Source organism: Garra rufa, chromosome 23 (genome assembly GCF_049309525.1).
Source record: "Garra rufa chromosome 23, GarRuf1.0, whole genome shotgun sequence".
Classification (NCBI taxonomy): Eukaryota; Metazoa; Chordata; class Actinopteri; order Cypriniformes; family Cyprinidae; genus Garra; species Garra rufa.
Window position 1 is genome coordinate 5,255,319 of NC_133383.1, and position 16,247 is coordinate 5,271,565.

Genomic DNA, 16,247 nt, shown 5'->3' on the forward strand with positions numbered 1-16,247 from the left:
AATTATTTAGGATCAAGTACAAATGATAAATGATAAATTAAATTATTATTGGCCATAGTAGTTGTATTAGTAATAAAGCCATAAAAAGTAATGATATTATTGTTGTTAGTATTTTATAGCATTGAAAGTCTAATAAATAAAAAGTAATAATAATAATACATTGGTATAATACATTATTATAAATAAATGATACATTGTATTGTTGCTGTTTTATAATCTAATAAATAATAATCATAATAAAATTATTTTTAATAATAATAATAATAATAATACATTTAATTATTTACAATAAATTATCATTTATAAATTAGATGGTTTGTTACTGTTTTATAGCATTAAAATCTAATAAACCTATTAATAATAATCTGTCAAAAAATTATTATTATTTTAAAATAAATTATATTATAAATTGTCTATTATTAGTAGTCGTATTATTACTAGTATTAAAACAATAAAAATATTTTTATAATAAATTAATATTATGTTATTCTATAGCTATAAACATATTTTAATAAATATACAGTGAGTAATTATTAAATTAAATGAAGTAAACTAAAAGTAAATTAAAATATTTGAATACTAAATATTGCTTTTATTAATTACGTTTTTTTTGCAGCATTATTTTAAGTTAAGTTAATAATAATAAATATGATTTGTGTTGTAAATAATAGTAATAATAATAATAAATATTATTTGTGTTGTTTTTATTATTTTTATTATTTTCACCATTATTTAGGGCTATATCTGTGTTCATATGTACTTCATCATTAATTAGTGTCCATATGACAGGTTGTTGAAAAATGTTTTCTTCTGCAATAATGTGCACTGCTAAATCGTTTTAGGTGAGACCAGGAATGGCAACTCTTGTTTCTGCTCTGCCACTTTCAGCTTGTGGCTAATGACAACTCTTACAAATTACACTTTAAAAGCCTGGAAACAGGGGAAAGTGGGTCTGCCCTTGGGAATGCTTTACATGGCAGTCGAATGTCAGCTGAGCAACTAAGACCAAGTCTATTGACTTGCTAAAGTCTGTGGAGAACTTAGTTAAATTAGCGGTTCTATATTTAAACCGCTGCATGTGTTGCGAATTAGGCTGCATTTGTCTGGTAATCGCATGGGAGATCTGAAGCGCGAGCATTCCAGGCTAGCTAGAAACAGAGCTGCTGGACAATAACCAGCCATGAGGGGCGAATATAAAAACGTGCCTCACTTCTCTCTCATCTAGCTGTGTTTTCCCTCTCTCTCTCTCTCTCTCTCTCTCCTGCGCTAACGGTCTCGTCCGGATCGTTTGTTTATGTGTTAGTGGACGCGCAAGCTAAACATCTGCTATTTTTGCGTCTCTCGGTTTCCTGTTTCTCAGTGTCACTCAAGTTCAGTTTAGCGTTCTGTGTTTGTAATCATCTCACTGGCGGCCATGTTGTCCATGTGCTTTGGGTTTATATCTCCTTATATGTAGCGACTGAGAGTAAATAGTCTGTGGTAATATTCCAAATTTAGACAGAGATCTCATAATCTTACCAAACAAATTCCATCAATAAACAGATTTTTATAATTTTCCAGGGCATTGCTAGTTCTTACTATGGTGTTGTGAGTACTTGTTAGCATGTTGTGAGGTTGCTAGGATTTGAATGTTGTTATGTGGTTACTAGGGTGCTTTTAGGGTTGCTTGGGTGTTTTCTGTGTTTAAGAAATTGATACGAGGTTACTGAGTGATTGTGAACACGTTGCAATGAGGTTTCTAGGGTGTTTGGTTGTCAGTGTGTTGCTTTGTGGTTACTAGGTGCTTTAGGTGGTGAATGTGTTGCCATGGTGTTGCTGGGGTGTTCTGTGTGCTTGTTTAATAGTTACGAGGTTACTAGGATGCTTTAGGTAGTTAATAGGTTGCTAGGGTGTTCTGGGTGGGTGTTAGCATGTTGCTATGAGGTTTTCTAGGTGCTTCGGGTGGTTAATGTGTTGCTGTTTGGTTGATAGGGTGTTATGTGTGGTTGTTTAAATGTAGTTATGAGATTACTGGGCATTTTAGGTAGGTGGCACGTTGTTATGGAGTTGCTAGGGTAATCTGAGTGATTGTGAACTTGTTATTCTAGGGGACTGTTTACACATTGCTAGTGTGTTCTGGGTGTCAGCATGTTGCTATGAGGTTACTAGGTGCTTTAGGTGGTTCATGTTCATTGCTAGGGTGTTATTCGTGCTTGTTTAAACATTGGTATATTACTAGAGTGTTTTAGTTCGTTAATACAATGATATGGGTTGTTAGGGTGGTCTGAGTGGTTGTTGTCATGCTGTTATGTGGTTACTAGGTGCTTTTAGGTAGTTAATGTGTTGTTATGGTGCTGCTAGTGCTTTGTGCTTGTTTGATTGTTGATATGAGGTTACTAGGGTGCTTTAGGTAGTTAATCTGTTATGGGGTTGCTACTGTTGTCTGAGTGTTTTTTAGCGCATTGCTTTGAGGTTACTAGGTGCTTTAGGTGGTTGATGTGTTGCTAGGTTGTTCTATGTGCTTGTTTGAATGTTGTTATGAGGTTACTAGGGTGCTTTAAGTAGTTAATACATTGATGTCGGTTGCTAGGGTGTTCTGGGTAGTTGTTAACGTGTTGCTATGAGGTTACTAGGTGCTTCTGGGTGGTTAATACATTGCTATGGTGTTGCTAAGCTGTTCTTTGTGCTTGTTTGAATATTGTTATTAGGGTGCTATAGGTTGTTATGGGGTTGCAAGTGTGGTCTGAGTGGTTGTTAGCATGTTGCTTTGGGGTTACTATGTGGTTGATGTGTTGCTAGGGTCTTTTTCGTGCTTGTTTGAACCTTGATATGAGTTTACTGGGGTGCTTTAAGTAGATAATAAATTGGTATGGGTTGCTAAGGTGCTCTGGGTAGTTGTTAGCGTGTTGCCATGAGGTTACTAGATGCTTATGGGTGGATAATGTGTTGCTAAGGGGTTTCTATGTGTTCTGTGTGCTTATCTAAACATTCTTATGAGGTTACTAGGGTGCTTTATGTTTAGGGTATTTAATAGGTTGCTAGGGTGTTTTGTGTAGTTTTTAGAGTGTTGCTATGAGGTAACTAGGTGCTATAGGTGTTTAATACAATGATATGGGTTGCTAGGGTATTCTGGGTAGTTGTTAGGGTGTTGCTACGTGCTTTATATGGTTAATACAATGATTTGGGTTGCTAGGGTGTTCTGGGTAGTTGTTTGTGTTGCTATGAGGTTACTAGGTGCTTTAGGTGGTTAATACAATGATATAGGTTGCTAGGGTGTTTTGGGTAGTAGTTAAGGTCTTGTCATGACGTTAAAATGTGCTTTAGGTGGTTAATACAATGATATGGGTTGCTAGGATGTTCTGGGTAGTTGTTAGGGTGTTGCTATGAGGTTACTATGTGCTTTAGGTGGTTAATACAATGATATAGGTTGCTAGGGTGTTCTGGGTAGTTGTTAGGGTGTTGCTATGAGGTTACTAGGTGCTTTAGGTGGTTAATGATATAGGTTGTTAAGGTGTTGCTATGAGGTTACTAGGTGCTTTAGGTGGTTAATACAATGATATGGGTGGCTAGGATGTTCTGGGTAGTTGTTAGGGTGTTGCTATGAGGTTACTATGTGCTTTAGGTGGTTAATACAATGATATAGGTTGCTAGGGTGTTCTGGGTAGTTGTTAGGGTGTTGCTATGAGGTTACTAGGTGCTTTAGGTGGTTAATGATATAGGTTGTTAAGGTGTTGCTATGATGTTACTAGGTGCTTTAGGTGGTTAATACAATGATATAGTTTGCTAGGGTGTTTTGGGTAGTTGTTAAGGTGTTGCTATGACGTTAACAGGTGCTTTAGGTGGTTAATACAATGATATGGGTTGCTAGGATGTTCTGGGTAGTTGTTAGGGTGTTGCTATGAGGTTACTAGGTGCTTTAGGTGGTTAATACAATGGGTTGCTAGGGTGTTCTGGGTGGTTGTTAGTGTGTTGCTTTGAGGTTACTAGGTGCTAGTTGTGGTTTTCTGAGTGATAGTTATGAAGTTACTTTCAGAGGTGTGGCTGTCTGAGGGGCTGTTAGCATGTTGCTAGTGTTTCTGGGTGGTTGCTACTGGCCCAGATTGGCCTGTTTTATCATCTAGCAGGTGAAAATTGTGTATCTGACGCTTTCATGTCAAAGGGGATTTGAATCTTTTACCTCAAGTAGAGCAATGGTGCTTGACTTAACAAATAGCTCTAATGCTAATGCAAGTGTGGATGTAGTAATTGTTTCAAATGCTAATCCTGTGAGTGGCTCCATGAGAATTGGTGGTGATTGTTTTATAATGAAATCTAATTAAGGTTAATAAAGTGGATGAGAGGTGAGATGCCGCACTGTATGCGAGATATGAAACGTGATCGACTCGATGACTTGACAGAAATGCCTGCAGGCCTTTTCCTTCTGAAGGATGTGTGCTGCATCTTGACGTCGGCGCTCACAGTTAAGATAAAAGTCAGCGGATTTCGCCCGATCTGTTTCGGCTCGTCTCTCAGCGCTGCTGATGTAGCTCTCTAGGCTCTCTAAAGTCTTTTTAATTCCCACATTTATGTTTAATACCGTATTCATTTTTAACTACATCTGCTTTGTAAGGAGAATGCTGTAAAGCATCCCACAAAGATTTCCACGAATACGAGTGAAAACATGAAACAAGAACGACTTTGGTTCTTTAACGAGATGTTCATATGGAACATATATAAGTCTTGCATGTTTTACTTTCTTTTTTCTGAGCCTTTGCATTAATGTTCTTGAAGGTGAGCCAGATGAAGATAATGTAGGGAAGGTCAGAGCACATCCTGCGTCACGTTCCCAAGGGAATTTGTGAAGGAAAAGAAGGATCACATGCAACATTTACAGCGTCACTGACACGCTTCTGCAGAGCGTTGCACGCTTTCCTGTTTTTTTGCAGTGAATTTACTCTGCACAAGGTTGAAAAACAAGCCAGAGCTCTTGAGAAACAGCTTGAAAAGTTGGCACCACTTTCACACAAGATGTGTGTCAAAACTCTGAATTATTTTGTCATGTTGTATTGCGCACACAGCTGTACACGACAAACTGACAAAAAATCAAACATTTCTTAAGCAGTTTAGTCTGATTTATTTTCGTGAATCATTACAGTGAATCAGTTGATTCATTTGAATGAATTCATCTGAAAGGATTCATGTAAATGACATTGTAGTAGTATTTAGGCAATAATCAAACATCTCAAACTATTGAGTCGTATTCATTTTAGTAAATCATTTCAGTAAATCACTCATTTTAATGACTTCATTTAAAATGATTTATGTAAATGGTTTATTAACAGTGTTTGGGCAATAATTAAACATCTAAACAGTTTAGTCTCTTTCATTTTAGTGAATCATTACAGTGAAACAATTGATTCATTTGAAAGAATTCATTTTAAAAGATTCATGTAAAACTATATAATAATAGTGTTTAAGCAATAAACAAGCACCTAAACTTTTGAGTCTGTTTCATTTTATTGAATCATTACAGTGAATCCCGTGATTAATAAAATTGAATACGATTATTTTAAGTGGTTTATGTAAATGATAGCAATAGTGTTTAGGCAGTAATCAAATACCTCCTAAACTGCTGAGTCTGATTCATTTTATTGAATCATTTCAATGAATCATTTGATTCATTTTAAAGGATTAATGTAAATGGTATAATAAAAGTGTTTAGGCAGTAATCAAACACCTCCTAAACTGTTAAGTCTGAATCATTTTAGTGAATCATTTCAATGAATCATTTGATTCATTTTAATGAATTCATTTTAAAGGATTCATGTCAATGGCATAATAAGTGTTTAAGCAATAATCAAATATCTAAACTGCTAAGTCTGATTGATTATAGTGAATAATTTCAGTGAATCAGTTGATTCATTTTAATGATTTTATTTTAAAGTCTTCATGTAATAAGAGCGTTAAGGCAATAATCAAGCACCTCCTAAACTGCTGAGTCTTATTCATTTTAGTGAATCAATAGATTTTTTTTCAAGGATTCATGTGGATGATATAATAACAGTTTTACAGTAAATTTACTCTGCACGAGTTAGAAAACCAAGCCAGAGCTCTTGAGAAACAAGCTTGAAAATTTGGCACTCCTCAAGGAGTTCCCAACAGATGTCAAAGACTTGCATCAATCGCCGTACACACTTTGATGGTTGCATTGTAAATGCATTCAGTTGCATTTTTGTAGCACTTCCACACTCACGCCAGACAGTGTTGGCATAGCCGCCATCTGGCTTTGATTAATGCAGTTAACAATCAATAAGTGAAGCATCTGCTAATCTGCAAAGCTCCACTCCACCGTAGTCATTGCATTATAAACTCTTATTATGATTATTGATGATCAAAACATGGAATTGACTAATCCAGAGCGCTTTGATTTCCACATCAGGCGTACTGCATGTTGCACGAGTCCCGAAATGAGAAGTTCTGGCATCAGAACCAGCACAATTAGCGTCAGCGCGCTCTTATCTGTCACCCGCCGCTCTGATGCTGATTCCAGACAGGTGTGATTACAATAGTAGGTTTCTCAGGTGCGTTCGGGCCCATCATTGTGCAGCACGAGGAAGTTGTGACAGGCGCTGAATGCCGAATGTGCAGCATTGATTACGGTCCTGAAGTGTGACCTTTTTTCGGCGCATCCCTTCACAGTTTGATGCGGATCGTGGATCGATGGCGCGCGGCGATGGAACGCGTGTGATTGCACAGTAAATGCATTTCGGCCGCCAGCTGAGATATGGTTGGATATGGATGTCACATTTTATTGTCACCAACTTCGATATGTACAGAAAAGTGTTTTGTGGATTTTTCAGAGTTGAGGAGTGACTAGATAGAAATGAACATGCTGCTAACTTAACTAGTTTTAGAGTGACAGTAGTTTAAAGTCACTTTTTTAGTAAATTGTCGCTTTTTGTCAAAAAGGTTGTCGAAATTGGGTATTGCAGACAATTCAAGCTGTGGCAAAAAATCTAACTCTTAAACTGTTAAGGTTGATTAATTTAAGTGAACCATTACATTAAGTCAGTTGATTCATTTTAAAGAGTTCATGTAAATGATATAATAATAGTGTTTAGGAGTCTGTATCATTTTAGTGAATCATTACAGTGAATCAAGTGATTCATTTAAGTGAATTCATTTTATTGAGTTAATGTAAATGATATAATAATAGCATTTAGGGAATAATCAAACTCTTCCTAAACTGTTAAGTCTGAATCATTTTAGTGAATTATTACAGTGAATCAGTTGATTCATTTTAACAAATTCCTTATAAAGAGTTCATGTAAACAATAAAATAATAGTGTTTAGGCAATAATCAAACACCTCCTAAACAGCTGAATCTGATTCATTTTAGTGAATCAGTACAGTGAATCAATTCATTTTAAAAAGTTAATGTAAATAATACAATAATAGTCTTTAGGCAATAATCAAACACCTCCTAAACTGTTGAGTCTGACTTATTTTAGTGAATCATTACAGTGAATCAGTTGATTCGTTTTAACGAATTCATTATAAAGAGCTCATAAACAGCTGAATCTGATTCATTTTAGTGAATCATTACTGTGAATCAATCAATTTTAAAGAGGTAATGTAAATCATACAATAAGAGTGCTTCGGCAATAGTTAAACACATCCTAAACTATTTAGTCTGATTCATTTTAGTGAATCATTTCAGTAAATCAGTTGATTCACTTTTAGTAAATTAATTTTAAAGAGTTAAACCATCACTAACCATAATAAATAATAAGGCTTCTTTCAGTGGAAGAGTCAATCTCACCTCAAAATCCACTAGTAAATTTGTTTATAGGCTTGTGAACAGTGCTTGATCTGTGCATATTTCTCTCCTGATTCAGTCGAGACAACTTTTTCACTGGAGAAAGCGAGATTATGGATAGAGGACCAGCTGGAAGCAACGGGTTGAAGTTAAAAGTGTCTCAATGACGTATTTGTTTTGGCTTCACAAGACATTAATTGTTGTACTGGAGTGGTGTGGATTATTGTGAGGTTTTTATCAGCTGTTTGGACATTCTGACGGCACCCATTCACTACAGTGGATCCATTGGTGAGCAAGTGATGCAGTGCTACATTTCTCCAAAGCTTTGGTTCAGAATCTTCAGCAAATGTTCATTTTTGACTGAACTATTCCTTTAAATCTCGTCTGTCCTGTAGATATGGACATTGTATCTCAAGACATGCAAGCATTCATGTTTTCAAAGAGGCTGCTGTTATTTTGATCATGCAACGCACACTAGAGCGCTCGACTGTATTAAATATCACAGCAGTTCACTTCCAAAAAGCATAATGTCCTCTTTATATTCACCGTGAGGGAGATGGGCTGATAAACACCACTTTTCACTGGCGTTTGACTAAAGGGTCCGAGTGGGTTCACATCTCCGCCGACATACAGCCTATTCACAATTATCATCTCACACAGCCGTTTATTAAATCGGCCCAAGCTGAGCTGATAACGGTTGGGAGGGGGACCAGCGCAAGATTAAGACATGACATTGAATTTATGATGGCCCCTATAATTAATTTCACTTTGCACGGGGAGCCCTTTGATTACAGGCTACCTCTTTTTTTTCGGACAGCTTCATTGAAACGAATGGGGATGCATATTGAATTCAACACATTAACCTTTGGTCTAACCATGTTATTATAGGACGTCGCAGGCCACCGTGCTCGGCTCGATATTAATTGCCTCTTTGTATACGGCCCACTGCGTCGCGATTGGACGCGCTCGGCCGCTGTACGTATAAGCGCACGTTGAGTGCTTTTAGGTTTTCGACATCAATATCTGCCTGAAGGCAAATGGATTCGGGGGTTTGTTTCAGATGGCTGGGGTTCAATCCTATTTCTGTAATATTTCTTTTAGAAACAAATACGTGATTATTCAAGGCAAGCAAACAGCGCACTTGCACTCCGTCGGTTTTAAATTAGAATTAAGTTGATTAAATGACAGGCCGGGCTTTGTGTTACGTCTCTCCGCCGAATCCGGAAGCTCTAATTGGTCGATTAGCGCACTGAATTCCCAGCGCAGATGCCGACGGCACTGTGATTTCATCCGGCATCGCTTTCATTCCCGCTAACACAACACCAATCTCTCCACCTCTCATTTCACTTTATTAACTTTATGTATTTAATTTCCCATTACATGCAAAGAGAGGATAAACAACACTGAGCTGCCACAATCTTGTCTGAACAAAGCTGGCGTTTAAAAACAAAACAAACCACTGGAACTGAAGGATTTTAATGATCTTTAGATTCATTAATGATTCTTGAACATCACTATTGTCATACTAAAATATTCAGATGACTGCAGAAAGGCAAAATAATCTTTCATTTTTCCCAGGTTGTGAGTTTGAAGTGAAAAAACTGCATAAATAGACACTTAATAGCCTAAACGTATTTTCTTTGCGCTGCACACAACCAGCATAGTGATTCACAACCAAATGACTCTTATGAACTGATTCTTAATAATGAATCAATTCCTGAATTTCTCACTCAATCATTAAGTAACTGTATAAAACTTTATACATTATTGTTTGTTTAACACCAATTATTAGGTCCAGTTTGTATCAGCTTCCTTAAATGAATAAAATAACTGTTCAGTAATTTATTACAAGTCGAGTCTGGTTCATTTTAGTGAATCATTACAGTGAATCAGTTGATTCATTTTAGTTAATTCATTATAAAGAGTTCATGTACATAACAAAATAATAGTGTTTAGGCAATAATCAAACACCTAAACTGTCAAGTCTGAATGATTTCAGTGAATCATTTGATTCAATTCATTTTAAAGAATTCATGTAAATGATAAAATAATAGCATTTAGGCAGTAATCAAACACATCCTAAACTGCTTAATCTGGTTAATTTTAGTAAATAATTACAGTAAATCAATTGATTAATTTTAAAGTGTTAATGTAAATGATACAATAATAGTGTTTAGGCGATAATCAAGCATCTGAACTGTTGAATCTGATTCATTTTAGTGAATCATTACATTGAATCAGTTGATTCGATTTAGCGAATTAATTTGAAAAAGTTAATAAAAATCATATTATAATAGCATATAGGCAATAATCAAACACCTCCTAAACTGACTGTCAAGTCTGATTCATTTCAGTGAATCAATACTGTGAATCAGTTGATTCATTTTAGTGAATTAATTTTAAAGAGTTCATGTAAATGATAAAATAATAGCATTTAGGCAATAATTAAACACCTCCTAAACTGCTGAATCTGATTCATTTTAGTAAATAATTACAGTGAATCAATTGATTCATTTTAAAGCGTTAATGTAAATGATTCAATAATAGCGTTTACTCGATAATCAAACATCTGAACTGTTGAATCTGATTCATTTTAGTGAATCATTACATTGAATCAGTTGATTCGATTTAGTGAATTAATTTGAAAAAGTTAATAAAAATCATATTATAATAGCATATAGGCAATAATCAAACACCTCCTAAACTGACTGTCAAGTCTGATTCATTTTAGTGAATCAATAATGTGAATCAGTTGATTCATTTTAGTGAATTAATTTTAAAGAGTTCATGTAAATGATAAAATAATAGCATTTAGGCAATAATTAAACACCTCCTAAACTGCTGAATCTGATTAATTTTGGTAAATAATTACAGTGAATCAATTGATTCATTTTAAAGCGTTAATGTAAACGATTCAATAATAGCGTTAAGTCGATAATCAAACATCTGAACTGTTGAATCTGATTCATTTTAGTGAATCATTACATTGAATCAATTGATTCGATTTAGTGAATTAATTTGAAAAAGTTAATAAAAATCATATTATAATAGCATATAGACAATAATCAAACACCTTCTAAACTGTCAAGTCTGATTCATTTTAGTGAATCAATAATGTGAATCAGTTGATTCATTTTAGTGAATTAATTTTAAAGAGTTCATGTAAATGATAAAATAATAGCATTTAGGCAATAATTAAACACCTCCTAAACTGCTGAATCTGATTAATTTTGGTAAATAATTACAGTGAATCAATTGATTCATTTTAAAGCGTTAATGTAAATGATTCAATAATAGCGTTTAGTCGATAATCAAACATCTGAACTGTTGAATCTGATTCATTTTAGTGAATCATTACATTAAATCAGTTGATTCGATTTAGTGAATTAATTTGAAAAAGTTAATGAAAAGGATATAATAATAGCATTTAGGCAATATTAAAACACATCCTGAACTGCTAAATCTGATTCATTTAATCAGCTTCCTTAAATGAATAAATTAACTTTTCAAGGAATCTTTGCAAGGCAAAAGAACTTGTTCCATGTTAAGATATTTGGTCCTAAAATCTGAAGGAATGTCCAGGAAATCTTAAAATAACCCTTATAGACTGCTTCTTTAAATGAATCAATAAAAAACTAAAAAACTCAAGATTCCTGAACTGAATTTAGTGAGATCTTTATGTAGCTCCCAAAATCTATATACGGTAAATATGAGTTATCAAATACATTATTGTTTGTATAGTATATAGATAACACCAATTATTAGGTCCAATTTCTTAAAAGACATTCATTAGTCATTAAAAGCGATGTAATTTGTCAAATGTTACGATATTTTCTCCTAAAATCTAGAGGTAGGAAGGAGTGTTCAGGAAACAGGTTAAAAATTACATTTATGAACCGGTTCCTCATAATGAATCTCAAATACATACTTTAGTTTGAATCAGTTAAATGACTCACTCAATCACCGAATCAGTCAGAGTGGCTCTTAAGATATGTATAAAAAAATTTTAAAAATGGTTTTTCTTTAGTATAGTATTGGGTCCAACTTATTTTAATCCTCAGGATTACAAAAAAAAGTTTGTTAATGTAATGATTAAAGGTGATGTGTAATTTATACAATATTAAAATACTTAACTATTAAGTGTAAAACATTGCTCTGTTTGTTAATCTCATCCATTCTGACATCAGTACCATTAATTCAACCAATGATGTGAATTCGGGGGCAGGGCTATCTGTTTGACCAACCAGTGAAGGGAGGAGGCATGTTCAGAAAAGCTGAAAAGACAATCCTAGTGGAACAAAAAATTACAAACTTCATATTTAAAGAACCAGAATCTTTGATTGGTAATGAGAACTTAAAAATGTTAAATTCTATATATGGTAGTATAAATGTATTCTGCATGATTCTACATCCATCAGATGATCCGACTCTCGCGTGCATGCCAATCCAATGTTTCTTAGGGACTGCTGAAGAATGACTGATCTGAGCCGGGTTGGCATATGGAGACACAACTGTTCAGATCGAGTGTGGCGTCTGGCTGCGCTGGCACCTGACATCTTAAATGTGACGCTCCATCCACAGTCAATTACATATAATCATAACCACGGACATAACACCGGGAAAACTGTCAAACACACCTCTCAGCCGCATGGCACATCCAGCTTCCTTCAGCTCTCCCAAGTTTTTCAGCATTAAGAATGAAGAGCCGCCGCTGCTTTTTTTTCAAGGTTCTAGCGGAATGAGTGAGAAAACAAAAATGATTCAATCCTGCAAATACCGCCTGCCGTGATTCAGACGTTTTCTGAGCACTTCAATTGAAAACTCGAACAGCGGCGTGCTTTGCGGCGCATTACGAGGTTCGAACGTGTGCTGAATTAAAATGATTTCCTCACAGTAACAGCAATGCATCTGAGAATATACTGTTACTTTTTTAAATGTTTAGAAAGGAACTGATATATGCACCAAATACAACATGCAATATAGCATGGTATGAAAGATGAGTCAAACAGCTTTGCATTAAAATACAGAAGAAGAATGTGTTAATTGCCATATAATGTCACAATGCAAAAAACACTTAATAGTCTCCATTTTCTTGCTCCAAAAATAACTTCGGCTAAAATATGACCCAAAAATGTACTCTTGTGAAATCCGTCTGTACCGCGGGTGTACCTAAGTGCCCTTAACAGACATCATTCCTATAGGCAGGTACGCTTTGCCCCCTGATGGAGTCAGCGGCTGCCTAGCAACACTCGCCTGGCAACGCTCGCCCCCTCCGGTACCTCACCTGCTGTGATTTTGGCAAAAAACACAGACAGAAAAGTGTGATGAAGAGATGAAGCAAACGAGGCTGTTTAGGACTAATTACTGAGCCAGACTCTGCTGTGCCGCTAATCACCTGACTTGCACAAACTACAAAGAGAACCAAATAATTATGAGGCTGGAAAACTTCATTAGGGCACATTTGTGCAGATATTTAACGACTAACTTGTCCAGTGTTGTGCTTTATGGTGGAAATGACCGGCTGTGTGCGATGGTTATGGCCAGAAATGCTACAACAGAGCTGCTTTACGGTCCTGATGGACTTTATAGACTTACAAGATACTTATATTTTGAAGTCAAGCTAACCTTTTATAGAGGAAGTCATAAAAAGTAGCTAACTACCACACTCAAGGTATTTAAGAGAGCTGTTATATTTTTAATATAACATCAGATGACACAATAAACTTTTTATATCCAAACAATTAATTATCAAGCAATTACCCAGCTGAAAAACAGTTGGCATCTTAATTATAGTGCTAAACATTAGACTTAATTTCAATTTTATACTAAACACTATTAATATACTTGAGTGTCAATCATAATTATATATAATAAAAATAAAGTGGCAAATTTAGAAAAGTTTTTTTTTATGTCTATAGAAAGCACATTAAATGTAAGTAAAGTGTCTACTTTTAAGGTTTCAAACATTTTCCAAATTTGGTTGAAATAATGTTACATTGTTGTTCAGTGTAACAATACTTATGTAGAAATTCAAACAACATGCTTATTCTGACTTATGCATATTAAAATATATTAAAGAATAAGGGAGCATATTTCATTTTCTTGTGTTTTACACATTTTAAAAAATAGAGAATTACAACTAATTTGTATTTGGGGTGAAAGTAATTTGTCTTTTAATATTTTTGAAATGGTTTTTGTTGTAAATATCCCTGACAACTAACATATTATTGGGTGTCATCTATAAATTAGGGAAAAGTGTATTTTTTTTTCTCAGAAAAACAAAAATGCAATTAAATTAAACAGAAAACTTTTTAATTTTTTTTACAATGATTATTTTTATGCTTAAACTCTTTTTCGTCTTTGACCCATATATATATTATAATAGCAAGAATAAATCCATATACAAAAATAAATAAATACATATATGTGACCCTGGACCACAAAACCAGTCATAAGGTTCAATTTGACAAAACTGAGATTTATACATCATATGAAAGCTCAATAAATAAGCTTTCTATTGATGTATGGTTTGTTAGGATAGGACAATATTTGGCTGAGATACATCTATTTGAAATCAGAAATCTGATAATGCAAAAAAATCAAAAAGACTGAGAAAATCACCTTTAAAGTTGTCCAAATTAGGTTCTTAACAATGCATATTACAAATCAAAAATTACATTTTGATATATTTACAGTAGGAATTTTACAAAAAATCTTCATGGAACATGAACTTTACTTAATTTCTTAATGATTTTTGGCATAAAAGAAAAATCAATAAATTTTGACCCATGCAATGTATTTTTGGCTATTGCTACAAATATACCCCAGCGACTTAAGACTGGTTTTGTGGTCCAGGGTCACATATATATATACATATATCTATCTATCTATCTATCTATCTATATATGTGTGTATATGTATGTATGTGTTTATTTATTTTTGTATATGGATTTATTCTTGCTATTATAATATTTACATGAATCCTTTAAACTTGATTCTAAAATGAATCAACTGATTCACTATAATGAATCAGACCCAACAGTTTAGGTGTTTGATTATTGCCTAAACACTATATTTGTATAGCCTTAAAAAGGCTTAATGATGAATTTGTTTCTTACAAATGAGCAGCTTTTCATTTCACAATGTTAGACTGGAGTGGATTACTTGTGGATTGTTTTTATTAGCTGTTTGGACTATTCTGACGGCACCCATTCACTGCACTCTCATTGGTGAGCAAGTGATGTAATACTAAATTTATACAAATCTGTTCACATGAGTAAACAAACCTGTCTACATCTTGGATGGCCTGAGGGTGGCTACATTTAAAATTTAATCTGAACTATTTTTTTAAACATCCTAAATGTGTTTGCTTAGAGTGTATTTTCCTGTTAATTCTCAGAGTAAACACAACTGGCTCTGGTCAGTCTAAGTCTTTGGGTCTTTTTCAGCATTTCAGGAATCATTTATGTCTGAATGGGATTCATACTTATGTTTAACACTTTATAATTTGCATTTAAAGCAGTCTTAGAGGAAGCCGTCTGCACTGGTGAATTTGATCCAGAATATGTCGCTTGTCCGCTTAAAAATAATAACACTAACGTATTTTCTTTCTGTTCCTCTTTCTGCAGGCATACTTCCGACAGGGTGTTGCCCTTCAGTACCTGGGGCGCCATGCGGACGCCCTGGCCGCCTTCGCCTCGGGACTGGCGCAGGATCCCAAGAGCCTGCAGCTGCTGGTGGGAATGGTGGAGGCCGCCATGAAATCCCCGCTAAGAGGTACGCAGTGCATGTTTATACAGATTTTGGGGTCAAATTCCTGAAAACAACCACTTAAATATATTAAAAAGGATCATGAATGGGCCAAATATTGTCTTATTTAGAATCTAAAAATGCCAAAAGCTGAGTAGGAAATGATGTTTGTGCATAAAATTGTTTTTGATGAAGAGTGAATATTAACTGAAGATGCAACATGCTGTTTTGGGCTTTTCTGGTGTTGATTCATCTGTTGACTATAATGAGCTTGATAATGAGGGTTCAGTGTGTGTAATGAGCTTCATTTACTAACCATATTAGTGTGTGAGAGGTATACACGAATATTTTCGGATCATATGTGACCTGGTCCATCATTTATGAAAAAAGCAAAAATTTACATACACATTGCAGAATCTGCAAAATGTTAGCTATTTGACCAAAAAAAGAGGGATCATGCAAAATGCATGTTATTTTTTATTTAGTACTGGCCTGAATAAAATATTTCAAATATAAGACGTTTACATATAGTCAACAAAAGAGAAAATAATAGTTGAATTTATAAAAATGACCCCGTTCAAAAATTTACATACACTCGATTCTTAATACTGTGTTGTTACCTGAATGATCCACAGCTGTGTTTTTTTGTTTTAGTCCCTTGTTTGTCCTGAACAGTTAAACTGCCTTGCTGCTTTACAGAAAAATCCTTCAGGTCTCACAG

At 34.7% G+C, this 16,247-nt stretch overlaps 1 protein-coding gene across 2 annotated transcripts in view; it reads left to right on the top strand.

Annotated features, from left to right (window-relative positions):
• ttc28 (tetratricopeptide repeat domain 28) overlaps positions 1-16,247 on the top strand; it is a 253,373-nt gene that overhangs the window by 85,262 nt on the left and 151,864 nt on the right. For both annotated transcript variants that reach the window (XM_073829886.1, XM_073829887.1), the window contains exon 2: positions 15,406-15,553. In XM_073829886.1, the coding sequence (XP_073685987.1) occupies positions 15,406-15,553 (148 nt within the window). The remainder of the gene's footprint in view (positions 1-15,405; positions 15,554-16,247) is intronic.